The sequence below is a fragment of the Pyxicephalus adspersus genome, chromosome 3 (genome assembly GCF_032062135.1).
Source record: "Pyxicephalus adspersus chromosome 3, UCB_Pads_2.0, whole genome shotgun sequence".
Taxonomy (NCBI): Eukaryota; Metazoa; Chordata; class Amphibia; order Anura; family Pyxicephalidae; genus Pyxicephalus; species Pyxicephalus adspersus.
Window position 1 is genome coordinate 84,913,545 of NC_092860.1, and position 12,093 is coordinate 84,925,637.

The following is a 12,093-nucleotide window of genomic DNA, read 5'->3' on the forward strand; positions in this document are numbered from 1 at the left end:
GTATATACTATTACTCCCTGGTGTCAGTACTGAGGACAGTATATACTATTACTCCCTGGTGTCAGTACTGAGGACAGTATGTACTATTACTCCCTGGTGTCAGTGCTGTGGGATGGTATACATTGTTTCTCCTAGGTGTCAGTGCGGCAGGATGGAATTTGCTATTACTCCCTGGTTTGAGTACTGTGGGATCGTATACTCCATTTATCACAGGTGTCAGTGCTGGAGAATGGTATTTACTAGTTCTTCCTGGTGTTAGTGTTGGGGGATGGTATACACTTTTTGGCCCTGGTGTCAGTACGGTGAGACGGTATTTGATATTACTTCCTGGTTTCAGTGTTGTGGGATGGTATACACTATTTCTCCCTGGTGCCAGTACAGTGGGATGGTATACTCTATTACTCCTTGGTGTCAGTACAGTGGGATGGTATACACTATTACTCCTTGGTGTCAGTACAGTGGGATGGTATTTGCTATTATTCCTGGGTGTCAGTACTGTGGGGATGGTATGCAGTGTTTCTCCTTGGTGCCAGTACAGTGGGAGGGTATTTGTTATTGGTTCTCGGTGTCAGAACCGCGGAATGGCATTACGCCCTGGTGTCACTACTGTTGGATGGTATTTAATAATACCCCCTGGTGTCGATATGGCAGGATGGTATTTGCTATCACTCCCTGGTGTCAGTACTGTGGGATGGTATTCACTATTACTCCCTGGTGTCAGTACAGTGGGATGTATACACTATCACTCCCTGGTGTCAGTACAGTGGGATAGTATGCATTGTTTCTCCTGGGGGCACTACTGGGGGAGGGTATGCTCTATTACTCCCTGGTGTCAATGCTGTGAAATGATATTTATTATTACACCCTGGTGTTAGTACTGTAGGAGGGTATACACTATTTCTCCGGGGTGTCAGTACAGTGGGATGGTATACCCTATTACTCCCTGGGGTCAATGCTGTGAGATAGTTTACGCTATTTCTCCTAGGTTTCAGTACAGTGGGATGGTATACTCTTTTACTCCCTGGTGTCAGTACTGTGTGATGGTATTCTCTATTACTCCGTGGTGTCATGGCTGTGGGATGGTATACACTATTTTCCCTCAGTAGTGTCAGTACTGTGGGATAGTATACTCAATTATTCCTTGGGGGTTGGTTTTGTGGATGGCTATGCTCGGGTACTCCCTTGTGTTGGTACAGTGGAATGGTATAGTCCGTTAGTCCCTATGTCAGTGGTGTTTGATGGTATGTTCTATCACTTTACGCTCTCAGTGGTGTTGGAGGGTATATTCTATTATTTCCTGGTGTCAGTAACCTTTGGGTTGGCTAAGTTGGGTCCTCCCTATCAGCAGGGGTTGGGTGGTATACTATATTGCTTGATGGTGTCCGTACAGGGGGGGTGGTATGGTCTAATTCTCTTGGATGTCAGTATAGTGGGAGGGTTTACACTATTACTCCCTGGTGTCAGTATGGTAGGGATTGGTTCGCACTATATGTCTTCCTCTGACCCAGTATTTTCTTTTTCAGTGGCAAGCGTATTCTGGAGTGTGTTGTGAGTTGCGTGACGTTCCCAGACGGGTTCCAGGTGGTCGACTGGGTGTGGATGTTGTTCATGAGTTCTGGATTTCAGTGGCAGGTGATTCTGGAGTTAGTGGGCGTACGGTGAGTCAGTTAGCAGGGGCAGCTGGTGGTTACTGGGCATGGGTGGCAGAATTTGCCTTTGAACTGGAAGGGAAAAATTTTGTTTAAATTTCAAGTTGGGGCGCTCAGCTGTGGTTGGTTCAGGTTGTGAATTGGGCACTATCTTGTTGGGTGTGACGAGAGGTGGATGGCGGTCCAGCTGACCAATAGACAGCGTGCTCGTCTGGAGCGGAGGTGGCAGTACACTGGATTGAAGTACTTGGATTACGGTGGAGTGGGTGCCCAGGTGTATCCTATCGTAGTGCTACATGATGCATTGGCTTGTTTGTGGTGGGTGAGTGGCCCCTTGGCGTGGTAGGGCTCCATGCCAGGGTGGGCTATGATTTGGGTATTGTTCCAAGTGGAGCATAATTCGTGCGGTTTGGCTGGTTTGAGGTGGTGGCAGGAGTGACATAGTGTTGCGGTCTGGCCGGTTATGGTGGCCAGGACCAATTTGTGGACAAGCGCTTGCTTAATGGAACGGTTCAACACAGCTCAGAGTATGGTGAATACGGCGGTGGGCCATTTCTGCGGCTGGGAACGGGGGAAAACGAACTGGCAGGATGGAATTCTGGAATTCAGGATGGAACAAGCTCAGTGAGTGTGGAGGTAGCGCTCAGGTGTGAGGTTTCACACCTGAGACTGTGGCGGTTGGGGTCTTGGAAGGCAAGGATCCAGTGCATTGGTAAAGAGCTGGAATTTGGCAGGGGGGATCCTCTTTAGTGGGTCTCCCTGTTTTTGGTGAACGGATGATTATGGCTCCTGAGGCGGTGCTGGGCGACTAGGGCCAAGCTGGAGATGTTGGAAAAGTTAAGTCCTGTTGGGTAAGGATTTTGCCTTCTGAGACCTGCAGCCTGGTTGTTTGGGTGTATATCCAGGAGTATGGAGTTTGATAACATTATGGATATTGTTGTTATGGTTATGTTTTATTAAAAGGGAGGAATTAGGTTGTTGGTTAATTAGGTTATATTCAATGTAATATGTTTGCGTTATATAATCCTGGTTAAGTGATAATAATAATAATGGAGTGTTATGTTATGTTAATGTATGCTTGCATATCAAACGTATTTATTTGTATTTATTTATTTGTCATTTATTTATTATTGGATATTTGTTAATTACATGAATGGTTAATTTATTTAATCGTGTTCAAATAAACGGCTGCTTGCCAGCCAAATTAGATCCAAGATTGGTGTCTGGGTATTTATTGATGGGGGAATAGTTGGTAAGCAGGTGGGGGGCAGGGGAGGCGGAGGTTCTGATGGTGGTGGTGAAGGATGGGCTAAAAAGTCCAAGCTACCCTCGTCATGGTCATTCCTGATCAGTTGTTCATAAATCTATTGTGGCCGCTGTATCGAAGTCAGATTTTCACCTGACCATGACCTTTCTCTGGTGAGACTCATCTGATGTGTGTAGCATCTGATACATTTTTTTATTGTCAAGTGTAGGCATGCTAATCATGTACACCACTTGGGTATTTATTTACTTTCAGAGATCACAATACTCTGAGACTGCATCTACATCTTTGACTGTGAATTCTGGTGCTGTGCTGTGCAGTTTACAGCTCATATATGAGGTCTTCATATATGTGTTACACAGATCTGGCCATTTCTATATATTCAACTTGAGCAATAGGCAAATATGATTCTCTCACTTAAATGGGAAATTACAAATTTTGTTTTGAAACAAAAAAAAGTGTGTTTTCCCTGTACCAGTGATATACCTAGTGTATGTTAACTGTCCATAGGTAGACTGATGAATAACAATGAATGACAGCTGCAAGGTATTGTTTTTCTAGTAATTACTAGTTCCATGAGAAACAAGAAGTGAAAGAACAATTTTGATTTCCTTTTGGAAACATTAAGTAATTAGACTTGCATGGTAAGTCCACTTATTATAATTGGCACAAATGGATGAATAGACAAAATCAAAATGGGTTTAATTATAAAACCTACATATCCAGTTTAACTGACTTATGGCATGGGCAGATCCTGGGAAAATCTTTCTATTAGCATTTCATAAGTTTGTGAACCAAAGCTTGTTATACGGTAAATTAATCCATAGCAAATTACTTAATGAACAAAAAGAATGGACAGGAACAACTGTATTGAGAATATTTCATCTGTAAAGTAATACAGTTTTCTCCCAACTTTTATTAGCCTAATACCTTTTGTATTTACTTTTATTATAAATGTAATGTGATAGTGCCTCTGTTTATAGTTTATTAGGCTATGTTCAGACCAGTGATAAAAAAACAGTTTTTACAGCTCCTGGGTACCTACTGTCTACAGAACAGCACCTGGGAACAATTTCAGGCAAAAACGTTTGGCATTTGCAAACACTTGTACAGGTGTTTTTAGGCAATTTTTTTAATGTCTTGCAAAATATTATAAAATCCAGACCCCTCAATAGGGATGGAACTTTTTTTAAATAGGAAGTTGAGTGTTTGTGAGTGTTTGTGTGTGTCCCTGTCCATAAAAGGTTTTCTGGAATCTGGCTTGCCAAAAATAGAAGGAGGCTCGTCACTACACCCCAGTGTTGTGGAGGTCTGCAGGTACGAAGTTTATTGGAATCTGGAAGCTCCCTTTAGTAAGGAAGCCACTAGATATTCATTCCTTTAACCTGAGGAATAAGTTCAGGGATAAATAGCACCCTTTACCCATTCACTGAAAGTGTAAACGCAGCTAAAAAAAACACAACACAATTCAAAAAAAAAAATAACTTTTACCTTTGCATTGTCTACAATGTCTTAAAATGACCCCTGATTAGAAATCCAGTGTTGGTTACTTTATATGCCATTCAAGCTGCTCCCCACAGTGACCTGGGAAGCTCCTGTCATTGCATTTAGCCATGGCAAAGGAACAGGCAAGCACAGCTGTACTTTCTACTCCCAAATAAACATTATCTCAGTGAAATGCTTACTTTTTCATTTTTAGTCCTAGATATAGGAGCACTGAATAGTTAATGTAGAATTCAGCTGTACCTGGGTAAGCTGATTGTCCTGTGCACCAGCGCCAATTTTTGTCCCTTGCAGGGACAAAAGTAGTACCTACCATTTTCCAGCTCCCTCTGTCATTGCAGGCAGTATTTCTGATTATAGGTTAAAACTACAATAATGGTAAGCAATATGGTAGCCTTTGTGAAGGAAAGGACACAGGAGTAGCACACACAGCATTAAACTGCAGAGTTCGCTTGGAGAACTGTCCAAATCATAATAATTTAAATTATGTATGTGTGGCTGAAACATAAAGTTTGAGAAATGACCAGACTTGTTGTAAAAGACCCAAGATACAATACAAGCAGCCGTAGCAGCTGGGAATAAAAATTTTGGATTGAGATTGCCTCAATCCACTAAAATATATGAGGGGTTTCCACTTCCTATTTTATCTCATAAAATTTTCTCCTAAAAACATTCAATTCACAAAAAAAAAAAGAAATCTCATATCATATTTGTTTTAAAATGAACAACAGTTTATTGAAAGCCATATTTTCTTCTAAATTAGTATGTTATCTTGAAAAGTTTAACTACCCCAGACTCGTTTTCCACTTCATAGATAGCTATTACAGCTGTCAGGTAGTCACCCCCAACCTCACCCACCAAGTTTGTTTTATTTTAGGAGTGTTGTAATCTTTGTGAATTGACTTACTAACCTATTTTATCTCTATAACATTTTTTTAACACAACAGAACATCCTGAAATGATGCAAGAATTTTTAAATAACTGGTTGACAGTCCATTATCAAAAAGATCATATAATGGTATGTTGTGTTGTACACCTACACAAAGAAACAGGGTATGTGATTTAACAATCATGACAATAGAAAAGTTTACCTAAACCCACGATATGGTTTCTTTCCTGTCTTTTTATAGCCTGCTCGATCTGCTGACTAGCACTCCCCTCTCTATCTGTAAGTCTCAAAGCAAAGTGGAAACTGAAAAGCCTCAGGTCACTTTCCCTAACCATCAGGTCCCTGTCCCTACCTTACATTTCCAGGAACTGAACCAAATTTCCCAGGGCTCTAGCCTAAAAAGCCAGCAGGTAAAAGACTTCCTATAAGATAGCCTCTCCCAAAGGGATATTTTGGAACAATAAGTAAAATTGTAAAAGTAAGGATAGGCAAATTAGACTAATTATTTGGAATAGGACCAGATGGAAATGTCTTCTTGCAAAGTGCATAAGCACTGCTGTAAAACATTTATTTATGAATACTTGATTTTAGATTGAAAGAAAAAGTAATAGCATAAATATAAAAGTAAAAAAAGGCTTTACCTGCTGCCACAATTATAATATCTGCAAGCTGAGTGTGTCTCTTCAGTAGATCTTTTGGAGTGTATCTGTGGGTAATTGTTACAGTTGCATCACCTTAAGGAAAATAATATTATTACTAATACTGTCATCATAATGCTTTCATTTGATTTCATTTTATAGTACTATAAAGGATTACTATCAGTATGTATGCACTGTGTGACCTTAGTTACGTGACAAGAAGAACAGAATTGTCAGATAAAAGTAGTAAGTAAGTCAACATTGTTTCAGGCCAGTGCACTAAAGCAAGGGAGTCAACATGACAATCAGGTAACTTGCATTTTCAGAAGGAAAGGTCAACAATGGCAGCTTTCATGCTACATCAATTGCAGGCTTGCATAACACTATAATCTATAAAAATAAATCTTTTTCATCCACATATATATATATATATATATATGTGTGTGTATTTATTTCCACCAAAAACTAATAGTATTAAAAATGGCACAATAATCATTTTTATCAATAGTTTTTGGTAAATATATATATATATATTATCTATACATATATACATTTATTTGCAATACACATTATCTTTAATATTTACCTAGTCGGTGTACAGGCCATGTTCTCCCTTACTATTGGTAATTTTAAGAGGCATCAAAGAGAGAATATAAGGAATTGGTACTTAAAAAAAGACTACTAAGAATCCCCTGCTACTTGGCCTAGTCATATGCTAGATACACAACAGAACTTAATAACACCTTTGCTTTGCCTTGTCCTGTATTGTACTTAATCAAAAGTGGACTGCAAGTGTCCCTAAAACTATGTTGTGGTGTTGTGGCTGCATTAGTTTTTGTTATTAAGGTTTTTCTCTTATTTGCACCTGGGGGTCATAAGTAACTCACTTTCTTCCTACATTAGATTGTGAGCCCCTTTGAGGAACAGTTAGTGATATAATCATGGAGTTTGTAAAGTAATGCGTAAAATGTCAGAGCTATATAAATACTAGCTAATAATAGAGTATTCACATGATACAAACAAAAAAATCCTACAGAATTCACCTTGATTTTTTTTTAATGTTATCCTTGGAGATACGTTTTAAACAACCCCTTTCTAAGCTTTTAAACCACACCTATTGTCATAGTCCTATTTCAGTGTATTAGGAGTTCAGAATACTCCAGCTATCACCACAAACTTTGTCCACAGACAACAAAATAAAGGACTTCTTAATACTCTTACACTATTTTAACTCAAATCGTCTCAGCTCAACAATTGTATTGTACAATGGGCTGAAAAGCCAGAACATGAAGTTTGTCAAGCTGCTAAGCTAAGCACTTCATAGAGCACTTCAATTACACACTCTAAATCCTCTTTACAGACACACAATGTAATGATAAAAAAGAGAGAGGATTTTCTACAAGTGAAGAAAAAACACATTTAACTGAACCGGCCTGACTGCAACTTCCCAGATATCTCAGCTTTAGGTAGTAGGAGGTAACCACATGAAATTTCTTTTAATACTGCACCTTGTACCTGTTAATATTTAAACACTTTATTCATTCAAACACTTCAATATTTAAAAGTTTTAAAAAATTGATTTTTTAGCTAAAAAAAAACCATACAATAAATCTGTTCCGTTAGCATAGGGAATTATCATGTTCCAAGAGAATTTGCATTTAGTGAATGAAGTAAAACTCTGCTGACCTTGGCCATGCAACAATGTGCAAGCTAACATTATTACATTTTATTGCAATTGCTTGGGTATTCTTTGCAAGGAGAATCTTCACCTCATTCATTAAGATAAGATTTTTTTTTAGTAACAACGCCCAATGTTTCTAGGATTAGATTCTAATATATTAGTGACCGGCAGCTTGTTTAATAACAACTGAACAATGGCTCTGTTTGAGCTAACTGAAGCTACAACTTTAGTGCCCAGAATGAGCATTGTGTGGCTTAAAGCAGAATTTGTGTAAAAAAAAACATACTTACCCTTTACTCATTGAAAGCCCTTGATCAATATACATAATGTACCCAGCAAATCCAGCGCTGTCTTGGCTTACATCTTCTTTGTGGGGCTCGCCGTTATGTCCCATGCAGCCATCTTTTTTCTTTTCTCTTCTGGGTTTTAGATGACATCGCCCAATCTCACACTGCACAGTTGTGAAATCAGGTGATATGTCCTTTGTTTTTTTTACATTTGAGGAAAGTGCATGATGACGTGGTGCCCATTTTTAAACATTTGCAGAAGAAGCAGCACACATTTCAGCCTTTACCAATGCGACAGGAAATCAAATGACAACAACTGGTCCACTGATTGTTGTCAGAGGTAAGATTTCAGCTTCAGGCCTAACATATAATAAACCTTTTTCTTTTTACTTTCTGATTGCTAGGACACTTGGCTAAAGGGACCTAAATTAAAAGTTCTAGTTGTTAGTTAAGTTTAGTTTATGCATACATATACAATAAACATGTTAAAAAGCGCCATACTTACCGCCAGGTCTTTCATGTCTACCATCTGAATGTAACAACATAGCAATGGGCATCCCCACGTTTTTTGATCTTCCTGCAACTACAACATTTTTTCCAAATGTTTCAATCCCTATTTAAAAAGATAAAGACATAATGCGCATTTTATTTTACCCATATTGTGTATAAAAGAAAAATCACCAAAAGAAAAAAAAAACTTTATCCATTATCTCTATTCCTTTCCCTCACCTTAAGCAGTTTTTTTTCATAATGTTATTACTTCTAGGAAAAGAAGTTCATAGTAGTTAGCTGTTATCAGATACCTGTTGTAAGGAGAATGTTTCTTTGATGTATGGAGAGCAGGATATAAGCTTCTAATTGCTAAGTAAACAAACTAGGACATTTCTGTCTGGTAGTTGTACTGACTGTAAACACACAATGATAGCAGTTAGCAGGTAGGATAACTATATGGTCAATAAAGAAATATAAGTTATATTGTGTTATACCATATTTTAATCAAACTCTAAAGGGTACCTAAACCAAAGAACATAAAGTAGTAAGGATAAGTAAATCAATGCATATACAGCCAACAGATCATCATCTTAGCTGCCACAAAACCTGCTTTTTCCAATTGTAATGTTAGCAATGGCAGACACTGTATTATTCTCATACCAGAAATACTATTTTTCTAGTATGTACTGGCCTTATGGGAAACATTAATAATTAAAATGGTTGATCTTCTGATGTCTGAGTACATTTAGAAACAGGTCTATGGAAAATTGGGAACAATTTGTAACAGCCATCCCAGAGAAAAGAATCAGCAATGTAAATCTTCCATTAAGTTCATGTGAAAAACTTTCCCTAGTTTGAGACAAAGTGGAGAATGTTTAGAAATATATGGTGATATTACTATCTGAGGCTCTTTTTGGGAGAATTACCCTCACTTCCTGTCCTCTAAACAGTGCCTTACTAGATGGGAATTAGGTGAAAACAAGGGCAAATAAAGAAATAAAAATGGGGTTTTAGCCTTCCATAGCTCCAAGGAAAGAAAAGTATTTATTTTTTGGTGTTGTTGCTGGGGTGTTCTTTTCACTTTCTATCTGAGAAAAAGTTGCCAGCAGGAAAGATAGTAAATCTCAAATTTACATATAGCAGTAGGAACCCAGACTAGCAATCCACTTTTACTAAAGCACTAAAACTGACCTAGGTTCTTTCTTTTTCACTCCTAATGTGAAAAAGTGTTGATTGAGTTAAATGTATTGTGTGACACTATGTAATAAGACCATATATGAAGAAATGTCCTTTTATCCATTATGGACCTGTACAATATAGAAAGTCTCATTGCTCTACTGTTTTACAGTCAAAAGAATGAAGCATTTTTTCTTTTTTTAACAAATTCTGTTTGAAAGTTTTTATGCAGATATAAAGACTTTTTGTCCTCTAATACTGGAACATTGATATTTCTAGATTACATGTTTGAAATTGATATAATTTCTCAGAAAGAGAAGACAAAAGAAAAATGTTCACATGACATTTAGTGACGACTAGTAAACTAACACCGCTATGACAGCTATTGGGTCATGTAGTGGAACATCCAGAGCATATAATATAAATAGCATGTTATGGAATACTTGATTTGTGTCAAAGTTTACCCCTTAACAAAAGTCTGCCCCAGGAGACTTGGAACTTCCATACACAACAGAATATGAACTTATCAGGCAGACTTGCACACCTCTCTTAAGTTTGGATAGATTTGTTGTCTAGTCATTATATAGATTTCAAGTTTCAGTAACTACAGGGGCTGTAAAGATCAATTGTAAAAAGAAGGATGCCAATGCTTTGTGATACCATTGATACATTAACAAAGTATCCTTTAAGCTTGCAGAAATACCTATATTGTGAGCAAGGAAGGATTTGGTCCATGACCCTGTTTAGGAAATATACCCTAAATTATTATCCTAGTTATAATTGGTTAAATGCACCGAAGTGATTTTGTAGCAAGGAAAGATCTTCATCTTTCTTTCTTGCTTGAGGTGGTCACGGGTACGAGAAGAAAGGAAAAATATCCCTGGTGGTAAACTGAAACATTTTGGCCACTGTTTTACAAATCATACTTGCCTAAGTTTTAGTTTTTAGTTTAATTTAAATATAATGAGCTCAAATGTACAATACATAATATCAAAATATACAATATACAAATAATGAGCTTACCTGTTCTTTTTATAATTTCCCAAACAGCAGCAGCTGTAGCAGGAATAATAGATGACTGATCTAAGCAGAGTCTTCCAATATTTACAATGTGAAATCCATCAACATCTTTTTCTGGAGCAACAGCATTGCAGACATCCCGTTCATTAATATGTTCTGGAAAAAAATGATATGGAAACATCCTTGAGGAATGTAGGTAGATTGATGTGGATGCTCTATTGTAATATGTACTATGTAATTCAGGGTTGTGACTGAAGCCTATGACATGCATGCACTGCTATAGCGATTGATTTGAACAGCGGCTGCACAGCTTCAGGCAGGCTGCAATAAGCATATTTCTGAACTCTGATGTTGAAGTTACTTATTAGTAATATGTACTGTATAACACTCTAAGATCTGTTTCACCTATTAGCAGTGTTTTTTAATGTTTTAACAAGCATCAACCCTGAAAGTGTACAGGGAACCCCTAGTATAAATACTTTAACTACAGCTCTCAGTACATTGTGTTGGTAGTGCAGTGGTCAGTAGGAAAATGCCTCTTACATTGCTGGTCAGTGGGAGGAATGTCACCCAGGTAGCCAAAAAGATCATTGGCGTCAGTAAAATCAACCAGAGATAAACAAATCGGTCATTATTCAAGGAACCCCAAGCAATCTTTGGAGGAACCCTGGTTGAGAAACACTCAACTTCACTAAGAAAATGGCTACACCAGCACAACCCTCCCTTAGTTCTAGGGTATATCACTCTTCTCATTTGGAGTTTTCATTTATTCTCCATTAAAAAAAATACAAACAAAGGAGTAAGGAGCCATCCAAAGTATCAAAAAGCAAAAAAAATTGAAATGTAGAGTAGTGGACAATACCACCTTCAAAATTTTAAAGAGATAAAAGAAAACAGTGAGTGATGAGGGTTATCAGGGTCCACCTACAACTTAAGTATTAATTTTTTATGGGCTGACTTTCTGGGTTGCCTGATCACTGGTTCATTAATCACCCAGTGTCTGCACCTTATTACAATGACAAGTTTCACGACTCATGATGCTGGAACTTCAAACCTTAGCCTTTTTTGGAAAATTAGGGATTATGGTAAACTAATATAAAGGAAGATATCATGTAATTTTTTTGATGGTTTTTAAATATACGTAATGACTTTTTGATTTGTGATGTAAGTATAGTTACATACCGTGTTTCCCCGAAAATAGGACCTACCCCGAAAGTAAGACCTAGCACTATTTTCTAAACCTGCCCTAATATAAGACCTACCCCGAAAATAAGACCTAGGAGGAAAAGAAAATAAAAGCATATATAGCGGTAAATTAAAAAAGTACTCACCGAGACAGCTCCAGATATCTGATCCTGCGTGTGTGTCCTTTATGCTGGCTGCAGCGTGTGTGTCCTTTATGCTGGCTGCAGCGTGTGTGTCCTTTATGCTGGCTGCAGCGTGTGTGTCTTTGATGCTGGCTGCAGCCTGTGTGTCTTTGATGCTGGCTGCAGC

The 12,093-nt window shown here is 38.0% G+C and overlaps 1 protein-coding gene across 1 annotated transcript in view; it reads right to left on the minus strand.

Moving 5' to 3' along the window:
- The window catches only part of MTHFD2L (methylenetetrahydrofolate dehydrogenase (NADP+ dependent) 2 like), a 44,358-nt gene that overhangs the window by 12,503 nt on the left and 19,762 nt on the right, over positions 1-12,093 (minus strand). Inside the window, exons 4-6 of the mRNA XM_072406811.1 lie at positions 10,603-10,755; positions 8,417-8,524; positions 5,947-6,039 (exon numbers count right to left, since the gene is read on the minus strand). Coding sequence (XP_072262912.1) covers positions 5,947-6,039; positions 8,417-8,524; positions 10,603-10,755 — 354 coding nt within the window. The remainder of the gene's footprint in view (positions 1-5,946; positions 6,040-8,416; positions 8,525-10,602; positions 10,756-12,093) is intronic.